General features: G+C 40.5%; 1 protein-coding gene across 1 annotated transcript in view; it reads left to right on the forward strand.

Annotated features, from left to right (window-relative positions):
• The window catches only part of OBSCN (obscurin, cytoskeletal calmodulin and titin-interacting RhoGEF), a 174,172-nt gene that overhangs the window by 58,273 nt on the left and 96,794 nt on the right, over window positions 1–19,105 (forward strand). Inside the window, 12 exon segments of the mRNA XM_034060452.1 lie at window positions 849–1,115; window positions 3,559–3,825; window positions 5,373–5,639; window positions 6,230–6,493; window positions 7,101–7,367; window positions 7,741–8,004; window positions 8,934–9,200; window positions 10,262–10,528; window positions 11,838–12,101; window positions 12,894–13,160; window positions 14,009–14,272; window positions 18,670–18,933. Of these exon segments, the coding sequence (XP_033916343.1) occupies window positions 849–1,115; window positions 3,559–3,825; window positions 5,373–5,639; window positions 6,230–6,493; window positions 7,101–7,367; window positions 7,741–8,004; window positions 8,934–9,200; window positions 10,262–10,528; window positions 11,838–12,101; window positions 12,894–13,160; window positions 14,009–14,272; window positions 18,670–18,933 (3,189 nt within the window).

A 19,105-nucleotide genomic window follows, 5' to 3' on the forward strand; every position in this document is an offset into this window, starting at 1 on the left:
AGGAAAGAATGGGTAGAAATAGGCATGAGTTAAGATGGGTAGGTGAAAAAAAGAACAAAAAATCTACCGGTTTAGTCATATCATATGTATACTGTGTATGTTCAAGAATAGCATTACTTACATAATGAAGCTACAGCTAGTACCAAAATCAGGGTTTGGTCTCCTGATTGATTGGACTTTCATGAATTTAAAAGCATTGTGCCAGGGGGGATAAGATTTAGCCAATTTGGCTATTTGTATCTAGCTTAGGCTACTTCTATCAGCTGTGTAGAAGACAAGCACTTCCAGAGAGCTGTTAATCTTTTCTGTCTTAATAGACTATTTTGGAAGTGAATATCTGGACTCTGAAGGCATCTGTCCTCTTATACCCTACATGACCAGTCTGAGCTATCTGCCTTGTTTTTAGAGAGTACTGTTGAGATGAGACCTGCTTTAGATGATTGGCATTGAGAAACCTGTATTTCAACACTTCATGCAGAATAAACTTTTCCATGTTCAGTTAGAGTGTTCACACTAATCAGCTCACAATGAAAAGGGCTTACAAATATCATGGCTTCACCTTGCTCCTATTTAGTGAAATGTGAGAGAGGTTTTATTTATGTTTTTCAACAGGAATATTGTCTTGTTTGTTTGTCTCAGATGGCATTGGGTGTTTACTAAGCAACACTTTATGGCATGACTGATGCCTTCTTGAGGACTTTATAGTCATGGACATCAAATCATTTGTTGTTAATCTTGAGCTGTAGTTTTGATACAAGTAATCTTGAATGTAAACTTCACAGATTACTTCTGATCTGAAAATTCACACCTCTTCTGAAACATCTCAGATGGCTTTTATGTGATTCTAGAGAAGCCCTGCATCTTCACAAAGGAGCTGGTTGATACTGAAGTCACTGAGGGAGAGGATGTGATCCTTCACTGTGAAACCTCCAAATCAGACAGCCCTGTAAAGTGGTGCAAAGATGGGAAGAGCCTTAGGAATTCTTCCAAGTATAACATCAGTCGGTCGGGATTTGAAGCCAAGCTTGTCATTCACAGGGCAGAAGAAAGAGACAGTGGCAGATATGAGTGTGAGGCTGGAGCAGCTAGAAGTAGCGCTGTTATTACTGTCAAGGGTAAGAGCATTTGGAGTGATGTTTTGGGTCCTAACTCATCATCTAACACCAAGGTCAGAGTAAAAAACTGAAATGATAAAATTGTGAAGCTACACTGAATGAAACCCTCATGACTTTGCACCACAGTGCAGGACAAGTTGTCTGGAACAGCACTCAGGTGACAGAATATGAAATAGGAAAATTCTTGATCTTACCTCATTTTAACTTTGTGAAATTTAAGTGTTTAAGCTCTCTAAAGAATCTTAGAATGAATCATTGAATCATAAGTGGTTTGAGTTGGAAGGGACCTTAGAGATCATTTAGTTCCAAGCCCCTGCAATGGGCATGGACACCTCCCACTAGACCAAGTTACTCCAAGCCCAGTTCAGTAGGAGATCCACCCAGCATCAGAAGTAATCCAGAAGAAGGATGAATCGTCTTCTGAAGGTGTCTCCTCTGAAGGCTTTCTAACAGGATGGAGCTCACACACCCACACTTGTCTGGGTAATTGATTTAGGCAGCCAAATTTGTCAAGAGTAATGCACCCAAATAGTGTCATCATGCAAGAGGTGCAATCTAAAGGGTTGTCTGAAACAAAGCAAGAGTTCCCTGAACAAGTTGGATGAGCATGTTAGCTAAGTGTTGGGTCTGAGCTGTGTCAGAACAAGGCTCATCTACTATGCATCTTACAATCATTCCTGCTTGTCTTGAGTCACTGCCTAGCATTCAGGTTGAGGAGAAGCTTGGGTTTCTATGAGTAAATCACTTGTTCATATGGGCAGGTTGAAGCAGGTACAGGGAAATTATTAATGTCACAGGCTGTGTTTAGCCTGGCCAGTGGGTATCCTGTTTGCAGCTGGTATAATGTACTTGGGAAGGGCAGATCCAAAGCTGCACCTAGATTAAAGTAGTCAGTGTGAACAAAAAGCATTTGGGTTGTTGGAATAGCTAACCTGAACTTCAGAACATGAAGAAGGAAGGCAAACTGCTCACACTGCTTATCCAGAGCACGAACAAGCCAACCTAAGGCTGAGATCTGCTGTGCAAGGGAAGAGAAGACCTTGATGATGTAATGAAGAAGAGGTGATGATTAATGGTCCCAATTTGCCATGTCTTTCTGCAGCACTAGGATGTTTTCTAAATACATGTTACACACAATAGAAAGATCTGTGTTGACTTCAGTAGGACCTGGATCTCACCCATGGCAAAGAACAGTTTTCTGTTATAAAAAAACACATTCGTAATGTTACATAGCAGTCCATTGTTTCCTTTCTCTGTGAAGCGTGTGAATGGATGTAGGATTTAAACACATGGATTCCAATCACCAGCAAATGTCGAGTCCTAAATTACACCGAGTAGCTTCCTCTATACACTAGGGTCACATCAGAACAGCAAGATGCAAAAATAGCACAAAAAATGAAGTTGGTAGCCATGTGACACTGAGTGTCCCAAACTGGAGGTAACAGAGAATAGGCTGCAGTTTTGCAATAGCCACAGGACACAACGTAGTGAATCAGTAGCTGACTTGCATATTTGTAAGACAGCAGAAGCCAGGAAGAAACTGGGGGGGGGGGACGGGGGGTGTCATGATCTGAGGGAAAAAAACGTTAATTGAGTTTTTTCCCCAATAAGTGCCTTTCCTACATTAACTCACCTTAAAGCCTGAATGAAGGCTGTGACAGAGCCTGCATAGGAATCTTAACAGGGACATTTTTGTGTGCAGCTGTGCTTTCCTCTCTGTGTTTGCTCTGTGCTGGTTTTAAGTTTGTATTCATGTTGAATGAAACTACATTGTGTGTTTTTTACAATGATAATATTGCTGGTCATGACAGAGAGTGCTTTGCTCATTCCCATGTCCTCTGTGTTACAGAATCATAGAATAGTTAGGGTTGGAAAGGACCTTAAGATCAACTTGCTCCAACCCCCTGCCACAGGCAGGCAGATCTCACACTAGACCGTGTTGCCCAAAGCTCTGTCCAGCCTGGCCTTGAACACTGCCAGGGATGGAGCATTCACAACTTTCCTGGGCAACCCATTCCAGCACCTCACCACCCTAACAGTAAAGAATTTCTTCCTTATATCTAGTGTGGGTTATACTCAGAGAAGTTTTACATTTTTTGTGCCAGTGGTCTAGCTCTGACCACACACCTGCAGTGCTGCAATGCACTGCTTGTGTTGTTAATAACAGTGCAGCACCTGACACTAATGTTAATAATGACAACAGTAGTAGCAGCAAAGTCTTTGATAGTACAGATAGTGATTAAAAGGAAAGCAAATTTATGGTCTCAAATCCTGTTTTGCTGCATTAGAGTGCTGGCAGACAGATGTCAGAATCTGCTTAGTCTTTGTTAGTGATTTTCCATTCCTGTGGTTTCCTAGCTTAATAACAAAGTCTGAAATAAAATCAGAAAAAATGCTTCTGATCTTTTGTGTTTCCTTAAATATTTGCAATATTATTTTTCAGAAACACCAATTATTTTCAAGCAAGAGCTCCAAAATGAAGAAGCTAAAGAAGGAAAACAAGTCAAGCTGACCTGTGAGCTCAGCAAACCTGATACCCCTGTGAAATGGATGAAAGGAGACACTGTTCTCTATGCCAGTGAGAAGTATGAATTTAAGCAGTATGGTACTGTGGCGGAGCTCATTATTCGGGACGTCAAATCGATAGATTCTGGAGACTATACCTGCAGCACTGGGGAACAGAAGACCACTGCTCAGGTGAAAGTAAATGGTAGGCAGAGTTACATACATTGCCACACTTTCTTAATGCATTGGTTAATAGATCTTCTATTTAAAAAAGTCATATAGCACTTCTCTGTGTTATTTTGTGGCAATCTGGGCCCCTCAGTTCAAGAAGGACAGGGAATTGCTTGAAAGAGTCCAGCGCAGAGCCACAAAGATGATGAAGGGAGTGGAACACCTCCCTTATGAGGAGAGGCTGAGGGAGCTGGGTCTCTTTAGCTTGGAGGAGACTGAGGGGTGACCTCATCAGTGTTTACAAATATCTAAAGGGTGGGTGTCAGGATGATGGAGCTAGGCTTTTTTCAGTGATATCCAGTGACAGGACAAGGGACAATGGGTGTAAACTGGAGCATAGGAGGTTCCATGTGAACATCAGGAAGAACTTCTTTACTGTGAGAGTGACAGAGCACTGGAACAGGTTGCCCAGGGGAGTTGTGGAGTCTCCTACATTGGAGATATTCAAGGCCTGCCTGGACAAGTTCTTGTGTGATGTACTCTAGGTTACCCTGCTCTTGCAGGTGGGTTGGACTAGATGATCTTTCGAGGTCCCTTCCAACCCTTGGGATTCTGTGATTCTGTAATGTCATCTACAAAATCATATTCACAGGTAACACTGCATACTTGTAATTACTTTTATATATTTAATTCATGTAATCTCACATTACATGCCTGGGATTTTAAATATGTAATTTCCCACAGAGCAAAAAATAAGTGCAGAGGGTTAATTTTCTATATCTTACATTCCATAATTCCTGATCTATCAGCTATTTTGCATGGCTGTGATAAAGACTGGAGTCAGACATGGAGACCAGGAGCATTGGAGCACAAGAAGATGAAAACAGAAGTCTAGTCATTGGCAAATTGCAGGTGGCAAACTGATGAATGTTTAGGCCCCTGAATTACCCAAAACATACTTTTAAAATGTTCTCAGATGCCATCTGCACTCCCCAATGACCTTAAACAAATACAGTTCTTATAATAGTATAGCAAAAGTAGTATGTGCTAGAGCAGAAAGCAGGAGAGATACAAGGCATGAAGGTTGTCTTGGAGCACTGCAGCTGCATCATCATCATCATCAAATGGTTCGGGTTGGAAGGGACTTTTAAGCTCATCCAATTCCACCCCCCTCATCCAACCCCGTCATTCCAACCTCATCCAATTCCAGCCCCTTGACATGTGTAGAGACACCTACCACTAGACCAGGTTGCTCAAAGCCCCGTCTGACCTGGCCTTTGTTAGGTGAGGATGCCCAGAAGACTATGAAGGGGTCCTAATAAATATGAGAGAAACCTCCAACATATTCCCAGGAATCTCTGCAGTAAGGTGATATCTGGGGGAGAGATTTCTTCCTGCTCCCAAGCAGAATAACTTTGATGCCACATACATGAAGTACAGTTTGATGCCAAGGTAGGGTCTAGGGCTTCTCTGCTCTTATGGAAAAAAGCTGGTTTTAAGAAGTAACAGCTGTAATGGGCCATTTGCTATACAGCAGGTCAAGAGGGCATGTTCTAATCTTTGGTTCTTTTGGTTTTCTAGCTGTGCCTGTCCTTTTCAAACAAGCCTTGGAAAACACAGAAATGGAAGCAGGGAAATCTGTCTCCTTACGCTGTGAACTCACAAAAGCTGATGCCACTGTGGTGTGGAAGAAGGGAGAAGCCACACTCCAGGCAAGTGCCAAATATGAAATGAAGCAGAAGGGAACAGTGGCAGAGCTGGTGATTCATAATGCAGAGCCAGAAGATGCGGGAAGATACACCTGTGACACGGGAGACCAGCAGACCACAGCCCAAGTCAAAGTCCATGGTAGGAATACGGTACCTGCTTGTGACCATTTGTTATTGTTCTTGCCATGGTCCTGCTAACGCCTGCACATTTATACTGAACATTCAGAGAAAAGGGATCAGTACAAAAAAAGGCAGCTCTGGCTGGGTCTTTTATGTTTTCCAGGATGATAACGTCATGCTAAAATATAGCAAACAAATATGCCTGATAACAATATATCTTTCCTTGCTTCTGAAATAACTGTTCTGCTTTCTGCTCTGGATAGAAGTGTTTGGGTGACCTCTAAGCCAGGAGGTAAGAAGGGCCTCAGTTACATGTTTTGTTAAAGAATATGCAATTCATTTCTGTGATATCCTCTGTGACCAGCAGGATTTGGGTAGCATAAGGGTAATTACTTTGATATTCTAATTATTGGAAAATCATTGTTTTGGTTTTATTTTCCCCACAAACTCATGGTGTGCTATTGTAAGCACAAGTAGAATCCTGGATATGCAGGTAGGTCAGAGCCTATTAGCTGTGCCAAGAGAATTTGTTTCTACTTTAGGTCCCATATAAGGTCACCAGTTGGTAATGATGCTCCTAAAGTAAAATGAGAATGCTTCATTCCTCAGCTGTCTCTGTGCTTGTTAAAGAAGAGCTGAAGAACGTAGAAGCTGTGGAAGGTGGGACAGCCACCCTGCAATGCCAGCTGAGCAGAGAGACCCCTGTGGAGTGGAGGAAGGGGCCTACTCTTCTCCGGCCAAGTAACAAGTACAAGATGAGGCAGGAGGGTACGGTGGCTGAGCTGCTGATCCACGATCTGGACCTAAAGGATGCTGGAGACTATACATGTGTAGTGGGGAACCAAAAAACCACAGCAGCTTTGTCAGTAAATGGTAAAAAGTCAGAAATAACCTGTGAAACTCTGGAAAGTTTCTGTCCATCTCTTCTCTCCTCCTCTCTACGTTCCCTCACATTCTCCTCCTCGCTCTACGTTCCCTCACAGCATCATGTCATTCATGTCCTGCTTCTACTTTTTTCATCTTTCTACTTTTTCATGTTGCTGTGCCACTCCTTTCCTCAATTCCCATCCACAATCATCTTTCATTATGCCTGCTGTTGAATATGTGTGTATTTCATTGTCTTCATACCTTTCCTCAAGTGAAGGGTGCTAACATGCACGTATGTGTTCCTGAACTAGTATGGAAACATAAGATTTCTTGGGATTTTCTGTTAGGGAAGGTTCATAATCTTTAATGATGAGAATGAGTTTGTCATTTGTATGCATGATCCCAATCAAGATCATGCATGCTTTGATTCCCACAGAACAATTTACTAGATTATATTTTTACCATCTACAGAAAAAGAAAGGCAGGATGTGCTTAAGGATAAGGGTGTTGGAATAAGGCTTAGGTAGTCATACGATATATCACGATTCAGCCTCTGATCAGAGATCTGGGCAGGGCCTTGGGTTGCAACCCCTTTTCATTCTGCATCTCTCAGCCCTGCCAGTCCGTTTCAAGAAAGAGCTGAAGAATGAGGAAGCCATGGAGAGCGGGACGGCCACACTGCAGTGCGAGCTGAGCCAGGCAGTGGGCTCAGTTGAGTGGAGGAAAGACGGGAAGGTGCTGATGCCAGATAGCAAATACAAAATGAGACGGGAAGGACGCTTTGTTGAGCTGGTTATCCAAGACTTAGACTTGACAGATGCTGGGAGCTATACCTGCGTGTGTGGAGACCAGAAGACAACAGCTGCTTTGAGAGTGAATGGTAACCATTCTACCCACGTTTCTCATTAAGCCTGAAACTTAGCATATTTGGCAGTATTTGTTGGTCATCCAAAACTTGGTTAGCGTGATTTCTTGGAGGTTTCATGCTCTCAGCTATGTGTTGTGAAAGAGCCACTCTATTAGAGAATATTCCTTTGTGCTTTTTATTTTGTTTTGAGACAGCACAGCTATATTGTATATTGTTTTCTCTAATTTGTTTCTCTCTATGAGGTTTTAACCCCTTTCAACTGTATCCACCTAGCAGTAGTGCATTTTTGGTTAAATGTGTATAATACAGCTCAGTAACTCACAGCAAAATCCACTACATTTCACTATAGTGCTGATTCCTTCTCTATTGGTCTTGCATCCTTCAGCCTTGCCTATCCTCTTCCAAGAAGAAATGTTGAACAAGGAAGCTACAGAGGGGGAGACAGTCACTTTGCACTGTAAACTGAGCAAATCAGCCGTGGTTGAGTGGAGAAAGGGGAATATGGTCCTAAAACCAAGTGAAAAATACAAAATAGAGCAGGATGGTCCCTTTGTGGAGCTGATGATCCGGGATTTGGATTTGGCAGATGCTGGTGATTACAGCTGTGTGTGCGGAGATCAACAGACTACAGCTGCTTTGGCAGTTAATGGTAAAAAGAAATTCTTCACCCATGCTCCAAGTAAACCTGTATAGTTCTCTTTCCTCTCTTCCTCTTTCTCTCCTGCTTCATCTGGTCCCTGTACACTTTCTATCCTTCATCCTACTGATTAATTTTTCTATCCTGTTTTCCTTCTCTTCCTCTCCTTTCACCTGGTGCCCTCTTGATGTGCTATTTGTCTTCCTAGGTGCCATGTTCAAATGATAAGCAGAGTACAGGTCTCTAACTCAACACAATCTCCCTTGTTCTGTGTAGCTACTTGTCAGAAAGTTTTCCCATGGGGATTGACCCAAAAGTGGGAATTAAATTTACTTTTTGTAACTTACACTGTTATACTTGTAGCTCCTAAGAGTTACAAGTTTTGTCAATGTAAGATGCTACACAAGGACTATTTTAGCTTTTTATGCTCTTGCTATTCCCAGCCCTTTTTAACCAATTTTGGCCCTCCTCTTCCAAACCATACACTTTATCTCTGTAGAAAGCTGACAACACATTAGTTACTGCTCTTTTTCAAGGGGCTCTATTTACAAAAAATAGAGACAGTGCCATGAATCAGGCACTTCTGCAGAGCTGCTATTTTTCTCAAGGGAAACAAGGGAAAAGTCTGTGTCTCATACTGAAATTCAGCCTCTAATTTTTCCCCTTTGATTTTATGGTGTATAAAGTACAGGATAGATGGCTCATCAACTAAGTTTAGAGATAGACAGACTTGCTTTTAAAGCAAGTTTTAAATTGGGAAGACCAAAAATCAAAAATCAGTGTGAGATCTCATTTGAAATGTTAGACATTTGAACAAAACTCTGGTGTATGAAGGTCTTGTGGCTTCAGTGACATGCAGCTTCAAGGAGATGAGAGTGAGTAGATCGTAGGTCAGGCTTTCTCAGCTTTGATGCCATGTCTGTATCACGTTTACTCTGCAGTCCTGCCTGCTCTTTTCACCAAAGAACTGACTGATGAAGAAGCTACAGAAGGTAAAACTGTCACTCTGCACTGTGAGCTGAACAAGGCTGCTGCTAATGTGGAGTGGAAGAAGGGACTCAAGACCCTCAAATCAAGTGACAAATACAAAATGAAACGTGAAGGTGGCGTTGCTGAGCTTATAATTCAAAATCTAGGTGCAACGGATGCAGGAAATTATTCCTGTGTGTGCGGAGACCAGCAGACGATGGCAGTTTTAACAGTACATGGTAAAACAAACAAAACAAGACACATCCTGAAATTAACTACTCTGTTTTCTCTGTTCATTTGGACAGATACCTGGTTACACTACCATCTTCTTCCTTCTGTCAGACTCTTATCCACAGCTTACTGACACCAACAAAGAGCTCACATTGGTGTCAGTGCAGCTGGGGTGTGTAGCACAAGAGAGGTATCAGTGTGCAAGTTCAGAGTATAGGCAACCGGGGTTGCTACTGTTTTTATTAGGGTCCATCATTTTGATTTTGCCTTGAAAGTTCCTTTATTAGAATTCCCATTATGCTCAAACCCATTAAAATAGGTTGCCTCAAAGGGATTATGACTTAGGGATTTTAAAGCTTAGTAAAATTCTGAAAGGTAGGTTATTCCTGGAATCTTATTCCCATACTCCATTCCTGGGACAACAAGGTGCTTTTAAACCTATGGCCCAGTTGTCATTGCGTTCAGTTGCTGTCCTGTGTAAAGGAAGCCCATACTTTCTAAGGGGTGACTATTCTTAGGAAGATCTTTGATTTTTACTGCAACTGACATGTTTGAAAGGATATGTCAGCTCAGGTGAAAATCCTTGTTTGTATTGAAATGAACAATTTCATTTCAAACTGGCATTTAGAATGAAACAGCATTTCATTTTTTTTACGTGCAATGTATTTCTGTTTGCTTAAGCATGTGAAAACATAGCAAATGTCCTCCCATTCTGGTTTAAAAAATCATATAAGAAAACAATTTTTTTTTCCCCGGAAATTTCAAATTTGTATTTGTTTTTTTTTGCTTGAAATTTCATAGGAAAAGAAATTGGGTTTTCTACTTCTGTTTGTATTGATTTGTGCCTCTGCGTACATGTAAAACACCTCTACAGATTATTGCAAGCACTGAATGCTTTCCTGGTTATGACATTTCTTTGCTCATACTGATTCATTGAGACTACTGAGTGTCTATGTTCTTGTGCTGGTAAACCAGTTCAAGAAAAGAAGGACATGGAAAATTAGACATCGATGTTTAATTTTATCTCTTCTGAGCATTACATCTCACTGCTCGTATTGCTGTCCTTCAGCTTTGCCTGCATTTTTCAAAGAAGGATTGAAGAACAGAGAAGCCACAGATGGTGCAACAGCCACTCTGCACTGTGAGCTGAGCAAGGTCGGTGTCCCAGTGGAGTGGAAAAAAGGGGACAAAACACTCAAACCAAGTGATAAGTATAGGATGAGACAAGAAGATACTGCTGCAGAGCTGTTGATCCGAGATCTGGAGGTAGAAGATACAGGAGAATATACCTGTGTGTGCGGAGATCAGAAGACCTCAGCTGTCTTGACAGTCCATGGTAAAAAAGCCATTCTTGGTTATGATAGCAGTATCTCAAGGAGATCCCTTTTCTCTGAGAGGTTTCTTTTCCACTTGTTTTGATTCTGCAGCATTTTCTTGGTTTGCTGGCTGTGTTTCATCCCATCTCTGTTAGTTTCATCCCATCTGTCAATTTGAAATTGATGGCTTTATAAGCAAAGCAAAGATTTGTGAGAATTTCTTATCTTAGTGTTCACTTTTTAAGAGTGAAAAAGGCCAAGAGTGAGAATACTTCCAGCAGCAAGACTATACTCAGAGGATTTGCCCTTATGTCTCACTAACATCAGTGGCTTTTGGTCCTTGACTTGAAGGAAAGTTATTTAAAAATGCAGAGCTCACTTAGTCAGAGGATTTTCCATTCAGGAATGAATGACTGTTGTCTTCTGCAGGACTGTGATATATTCTGTCAAGAAAATGGTACTTAAAAAACCCCACCAAAAATCCAAACACCACCCCAAATCATTATTCCTAAGGTCCTGATTTAGGGAGTAGTGAAACAGATTTTGTTCCAGTCTCTGTGAGTAGCAATGAGCTTTAGTTACCCCTCCAGAAGAACCAGTTCCAGTAGATGAAAGGGTAGTTTTGATTTGAGATGTATCTTAAAGATAAGGTGCTTCTAAGAACAGGGAAAACACTGTGGAGTCAAAACACGCAGATTTTTTGCATGTTTTTACTTTTTCTTCTTTCTCCCAGCTGGAGGTTCTTTCTTCCATCTGTTCCTCCCCTCCTTTGAGCTGGCACTTTCTTCCCTAAGTTGCTCCCTTTTTGCTTTAGTGGCACACTACAAGGTAACTTGGTTAATGCTGATGCTAAAAAATAACTATCCTGTGTTCCTGATATTAGAGCAGTTATGTCATTGGAAATCATGGCTTGAAGGTGCACCTGAAGCTATATTACTAATTTTTTCTCTGATCCAGGAAGATAAATTATGATGTCAGGAAAGGTAGAGATCTTGAGCTGGCAGTGCTGTTAACTGGGGCAATAAATCTCAGTCGAAAGTCAAGCCATTAGTGTTGAAGATAGATGATTTCAGACTAAAATAGGTAGAGAGGATTACGTGAACCAGCTGGGGATTGATGAGCATGCTGCATAAGTCAACATTAGAAGCAGGTCATGGTGGCAGTTATTCCTATGAGATCCTGAAGTAGTTTTCTAACAGATGCAGTTTTCAAGACTATATGATTTGTTTTCCTTTAATAGTGAAGGACTGGTTGCAGGAGCTAATGCTATGTTCCTCAAGGTATGGTTAATGGTTTTGACATCCTTTCTGTTTATATTGCATCCCATAGCTTTGCCTGCACTGTTCAAAAAAGAGCTTGTCAATATAGAAGCCACAGAAAACAAGACAGCTGTTCTACAGTGTGAGCTAACTAAATCCACCCCAGTGGAGTGGAGAAAGGGGCTAAAGGTCCTCAAGCCTAGTGAGAAGTACAAAATGAGACTGAAGGATACCATTGCTGAGCTGACAATCCATAGCCTGGAGGAACAAGATGCAGGAGATTACACATGCGTGTGCGGAGACAAGATGACTACTGCATCCCTGACAGTGCATGGTAAAATACATGAGTTCAGTAGGAATTTTCTTCTTTGTCATCTGTGGTCTCATGCAGGATCACAAATTGCTCTTAATCTCATTTATTATTTTAAATTTGTATGAAAGCTCTATCAATCATTGGGAATATCTTTTACTGAAAGTTGTTCACTTTGGACAGATAAATAGTATCATGTAGTCTTTTCTGTCCGTTCTCTTTCATGTAAATGGAATCTGGAAGCAGATAATGAAGAACTTGATTAAGACATAAATAGCACTTGTAGTATTTCCATTAATTAATTTACTTAGGTCATATCACTGAGATTTAACTTTTCTCTTGAATGGAATTGAAAGGTGCTCTGTTATGGTAACAAATGAGAAAGGCAGATGAGCATGATACATTGCAGTCTGTAACTTGAAACAGCATAGTGTTCATTTTTATTGTTAATCTTATCTTAAGACAGAGCTGTGCATAGCTCCTTGAGAGCTTGGGGTCAGCTTTCTGTTGTTATATCTTAAAATGACTTTAAAGCATATCTTCTATTACTGAAATTTTTGGTTTTCAGTTGTGACATACTGAATGTGGTGTGTTGGAAAGCATAGAATCATAGAATAGTTAGGGTTGAAAAGGACCTTAAGATCATCTAGTTCCAACCCCCCTGCCATGGACAGGGATGCCCCTGAAATCATTGCTTGCCTCTCGGGTACTGTATAGTCTAAAACTTTGAGATTAAAGGCTTTTAATCCAGCAGAGCAGTCAAGACACAGTATTTCATTGATTTTAAAGTGTTCTCTCTTCACCTGTGATCTTCAGCCCTTCCTCCACATTTTAAAAAGGAGTTGAAGAACATGGAAGCCACAGAAAATGGTACAGCCACTTTCTGCTGTGAGCTGAGCAAGCCCGTAGCTGCTGTGGAATGGAGGAAAGGAGACAGAGCCCTGGAGACAAATGACAAGTTCACCATGAAATGCGAGGGCACAGTTGCTGAGCTGATGATCTGTGATTTAGATCTGACAGATGCTGGAGATTACACATGCTGTTATGGAGATCAGAAAACCACTGCTGTGCTAAAAGTGAATGGTAAAAAAAACAAAAAAACAAATATATATGTATATATAAAAATAAGTGTATAATTTTCAACCAGCTGGGGGTTTTAAGAAAATGGTAGTATCAGCTTCAAAATTGCAGCCCTATTTCTGATTAATTTAGCAACATGTGTTTGGATATGAGCTTGAATGCCTGAATGCACTGGTCAGTATCAGACATAGAACAAGTGTTCATTACAAAAATGTCAGATATTCATCTGGGTACTAACTCATTTCTTTGTTGCTCATGTTCAGTAGTAGTTGCTAAGAAAGGAAAATCATATTGTTATGATGTTGGTTGTAAAGATGCTGCAGTCCTAAAGTTGAGAATATTACCATTTGGTGATATTTTTCGTATGGTTTTAGGGTTTCAGAATAATTAGATGGTCAAGTTCTGCTAGAACACTATCTAAGGAGAAATCTCATGGAAAATGAGATTGATGCCTCACGTATAGTTTCATTTATGAGCTTTCGGTAATGATTTACGTTGTGGTAGAACTTTATTTTCCATTATGGTAGGCTTTATTTTCCATTATGGTAGACTATACACAAAGTAAGGTAGGGCTCAGTCTTGTAGAGTCTGAAGAAGTTGAGAGTGGTGTGGTTCTCCATTTCATGCCATAGACCATACCATTAAAAAAAAAAAAGCTCTGTCTTATGGATAAGGTGGTTTCCAGCTTTCCAAGGTCACTGTTTTATGGTTCTCAGGGTGGTTATCACTCCATCTTGATTAGGGAAGGCTTTGCTTGTCACATGTAGTTGATAGTGGTTGAAGGACCACAGGTAAATCATTACTTGAATAGCTGTCATGGTCATACATTCTGGTCATTTTAAACTCCTCAGCCTTGCCTGCACACTTCAAGACAGAGATGAAAGATGAAGAAGCCACTGAAGGTGGAACAGCCACTCTACAATGTGAGCTATCTAGGACTGCCTCTGTGGAGTGGAAAAAGAAACACAAAGTACTCAAATCAAGTGAAAAATATACTATGAGACAGGAAGGTACTACAGCACAGCTGCTGATCCATACTTTAGAAGTCAAGGATGCTGGGGAGTATACCTGTGTGTGTGGAGATGAGAAGACTACTGCAGCACTGACAGTGCATGGTAAAGGAAACATAAATGAACAATTTTTGTGTGATATTTCTCCTTCCTCCTCTGGAAGCCTCGATACTGATACACAATGAATTCTTTCTCTAATCTTGCCATCACTAATTCTGTTAGTAACAGATTTTCTTGGGTTTATTGTGATTTTTAAATCTGATTCTAATAAGAATTGTAGTTTCATTGATTATGCTAACATTTTCCCTGTTTTCCTTGTATGGCTATACTGGTTTGCACCACTCTGAAGGCTAAAGTATGCCACATGCTTGTGTTTTTTGTTCTGTTTTACTTAGTTTTGACTTGAGCCTAGAGAGACAGAGCAGCAGGAACACTCAGACTTCTTAAAAAGAGCAATCTTAGATTTCAAGTTACATCAGAACTTGACAGATACTTTTAAATAATGCAAACAAAACTTGATTCAATGCAACTTTTCTATATAACTCTGACCAAGGATCATGTAGATATGTGTTCTGGTACTGCATAATACTTAGCATTATAGTGTAAGAGTACTTCACAGTCCCTGGTCAAATTCATCTGCAAACTTTCTTTGAAAGAAAGAAACTTTATTTCCACTCTTAACACAGGACAGTAAGAAGTAGTTTTAGCTATCTTTTCCATCTGGAAATTCAGTACGTTAACCAGTTGATTTCATAGAATCACAGCATGGTTTGGGTTGGAAGGGATCTTAAAACACATCCAATTCCAGCCCCCTGCCACAGGCAGGGACACCTTCCACTAAACCAGGTTGCGCCAAGCCCCATCCAGCCTGGCCTTGAGCATTGCCAGGGATGGATCATCTACTCTCCATTCCTTCCTTTCCACTTTAAAATTTCTTTGCTTTACTGCCCAGACATTTATATCTTCATATTTACCAATAAACAAGGGTGGCTTCAGTCTTGAACTTCCAACTTAACCATAGAAAGAAAACATTAGAAAGGACCTCTACATGTCATCTAGTCCATCCCTGAGCCCCAAGTCACATTCACCCCTATCTAGCCTGCACTTCAAAACCTCCAGTGGTGAATAATCTGCAGTTCCCATGGACACACTTTCCACTGCCTGGCTATCATTACTGTCACAAAGTTCTTTCTTGCTTCAACAAAAGTCTTTCTGAGCTCATTACTTCTTGTCCCCCAGCAGAAATGGACAAAATACTTGCTTTTTTTCCTCTTTGTGAAACTATTTTACAGATTTGAAAACTTTCATCATATCTCCCATCTATCTTCTCTTTTCTAAGCCCCTTCAATCATAGAGTCATAGAATAGTTAGGGTTGGAAAGGACCTTAAGATCATCTAGTTCCAACACCCCTGCCATGGGCAGGGACACCTCACACTAAACCATGTCACCCAAGGCTCTGTCCAACCTGTCTTTGAACACTGCCAGGGATGGAGCATTCACTACCTCCGTGGGCAACCCATTCCGGTACCTCACCACCCTTACAGTAAAGAATTTCTTCCTTATATTCTTTTACTCTTTCTTTATAGGTCATGTTTGCTAGACTTCAGCTCATCTTTGGTGCTTTCTGGACCATCTTCGGTTAATCCACATCTTTGTAGAAATGTGGTGGCCAAAAGCAGACTACAGTGCTCCATCCAGGGCTTTGCCAGAGTGGAGTAGATGAAAGGACTTCATGTATCTTGCATGTGACACTTGATTTTATACATCCCTATTATGATGATGGGTTTGTTCACATCATAGTTGCATTTTTTTGACTTGCATTTGCTCCATGATATCTTGTAATCCTGAATCCCTCTCTGCAGACCTGCTGCCAACTTTTGTTCTCCACCTTGTATTTGTATTTACTGTTCCTAAACAGAGTATTTTGCATCTGCTCTTGCTAAATTGCAGCCTTTTCTTTTCATCGCTGCTTCTTCAAGATCTTATTATCCTAACCCAGTTTAACAAAGTGTTTTCACCTTCTCTTCCTTCCCACCTTAAGATCATCGCCAAAGTTAATGGCAGCTCTGCATTTCATTGTCTAAGTCACTAAAGAAAATGCTGAATAACAGTGGACGCCGGAGCATTGAGGAACTCTGCTCAACTTATTCTTTCATTGTGAGTTTAAATCACAGTTGAATATTATTTGACTGTGTTTTCCAAATTAATAGTGCTTCCTCCTGCAATTCACCTATGCCTCAAGTAAGAGCTTTACTAAAATAAAAGTGTACAGCATATACAGTGTCTTTCTACCAGTGAAGCTTATTAATCTATGCCAAGAAAAATTACACTTGTCCACTCCTTCACGAAGACAAAAGATTTTGGCAAGTACATGTATATTGCTACAATGTTTTTTTAAGAATAAAGGTAAGCTGAAATAGCTATAATTCTTTGGATCCTCCCTCTGCCACCCCCCTCTTCAGTCTTTTTCCAAGACAACCACTGTGAATGAGATTCAGCTTGTAAATTAAGACTGGTGAGTACTCCTAAATTTGCATTTTTGTCAATGGAGATCTAGTGAGCACAGCTGATGGAAGTCAGGGAGACATGGAATTCCCCTTAGAGCAGACCTTTATATTTGGTCAGCAGATGGTTCTATTTACTCTACTGACTTTGTCTGGATCTTTCTTGATTGTCTGGGAGCTCAGACTCTTGGTTAATGTGTTAAGAACTAAATGTGTCTATTTCAATCTGCAATTCTTTTTTACCACCGAGTTGCTGTTTTTTCTGTACTTGTGAAGAATCACCCATTCTTTTTGATTTCTCCAGTGTAAAGTTTGATATTGGTTGAGCTTGTAGCTTAAGTATTCCAGGGCAAATTTCATCATACCAGGGTGCTTTGAGTTTATTTAAATATTCTCTAACCCTTTTTTTATTTTCCTAGCCGGAATTTCTATTACCTTCTTAGCTATAATTAACCTTTTATATTAAAAAAGAAAAAGGAAGTAAACACTTCAGCTTTCCCTGTGTCACCCACCATCAATTTGCATTCCTGATAAAGAACTAGACCAAATACTCCTACTTACCTAATGTCATAGTATTTTTTTCTGTTTCTTTTTAGTTCAGGCTGGCTAGATTTCCTGGAATTTGCATGCTAATATTTCGATAAAGCCAAGAGCCACAAGTTAAACTGTGAGTTGAGGACACAGAAAACTCCTGGAGTAGCAATCTTGCCACCCAGTTGCTGGACAGAAATATATACAGCACACATCTCTGTCTGGAGACATTTGATATTGGCATAATTCTGCAGTTACCTTTCAGCCCCTCTTTAATGTTGATTTCTTTGTCCATGAGATGACAGAGTCCAGGAATGCGGAACTGCCCTTGACCTTCTTGAGACATGCAGAGAACCCCACCTTTCTGGTTTTCCCTTTACATTCTGCAGTAGTTTTTTCCCCTTACTCACATCAACCCCCTGTATTTTATAGGTATTTTGAGCTTCAGGACATTAAAATATTTGTGATTTAGTCAGGCTATTCCTGGTGGTCCTTGGTAATCTCTGTAATTATGCCCTTAATTATGCCCTTTCTTTGAGAATTTTTCCACTCTCTTAAACTACCTTATCCTTGAAGTTTGTTTCTGCTTGATGTTAAGTAGCAATTCTTGAATTACTGATGCTTACTTTCTTGTTGCCCACAGAATTCCCTTTTGCTCTTCCCCATCACTACTTGTCTTAAAATCCATGAGCTCCTGCTTCATAATCGGTGTTTGTCCAATTATGCTCCTCATCCATATCCCAGTACATTTATTTCTTGCTGGTAAGAGTCAGGATCTGGAGATTCTCATCAGTTTTCGTATCTATTCTATATCCAAAAGTGGTTCCCACCCCATTACAAAGACTTAGCAGATTTTGTCCCATCCTACTGCTCCCATGGTTCTATCCGGTCTGTCCTGATTTCAGTTTATGCTTTAAATGATACTATTAGTTGCTCCGAAAGGGATAGGGTGTTAGGTGAAGGTCTTATATCAGATTTCCATTCTGTATCAGATTTCCAGGCATTCTCCTTCTTTTTCTATTCTATTACTACAAAAACACTTTCAAGAGGTCTCTCTGATTCTGCTCTTCAGCCTCCTTCTCACTCTCAAGCTATGTCTGTAAATATCCTTAATATGTAAGGTAAAACCTTTTTAGTTTTTCCTTTAGCTATTTTTTTCTGATCATGGTGTAACCTGCTATATCAATTTCCCAGGCTTAATTTTAGTGAGAAAGTTACATTTTTGGCTGTATGTGGATTTTCCCCCCTCCTGCTGTTTATTCTCCATACATTTCTAAATCAATCAGCAAAAAATGGCCAGTGCATAAAATCTTCTTGTGTGTATGATGCACATTAGTTTCTTTCTTCCGTGAGATGATCCTAATGTCAATAACTAGGCATGGATAGGTAATGGTAAATATCAGGTTCATTTTCTTTGGTGGCCAAGAACTGTTTATCATGAAAGCATTTGCTCCTCTGTTTCCCAGCCCTTCCTGCTCTCTTCAAAGAAGAGTTAAGAAATGAGGAAGCCATGGAGGGTAAAATAGTCACTCTGCGCTGTGAGCTGACCAAGACTGCTTCAGTGGAGTGGAAAAAAGGGGACACAGTACTCAAACCTAGCGAGAAATACAAAATGAGGCAGAAGGATGTCACTGCAGAACTGGTGATCCATAATCTAAATGAGAGTGATGCTGGTGATTATACCTGCATGTGTGGAGATGTGCAGTCCACAGCTTCCTTAGCAGTACACGGTAATAACCAATTTCATCTAGATGTCTTCACTATCGAACTTATGGTATGAATCCAGCTTTTCTCCATGCTCGTTGTTATCTCTGTATAGTTCCTCTGAGTCTGACTTCACATGTCATAGTCATGAGAATTTGCTTTTTGTGATATAAGGGAAAAACTGTTACCCCAGTTCCA

Source organism: Melopsittacus undulatus, chromosome 1, assembly GCF_012275295.1.
Source record: "Melopsittacus undulatus isolate bMelUnd1 chromosome 1, bMelUnd1.mat.Z, whole genome shotgun sequence".
NCBI classification, from domain to species: Eukaryota; Metazoa; Chordata; class Aves; order Psittaciformes; family Psittaculidae; genus Melopsittacus; species Melopsittacus undulatus.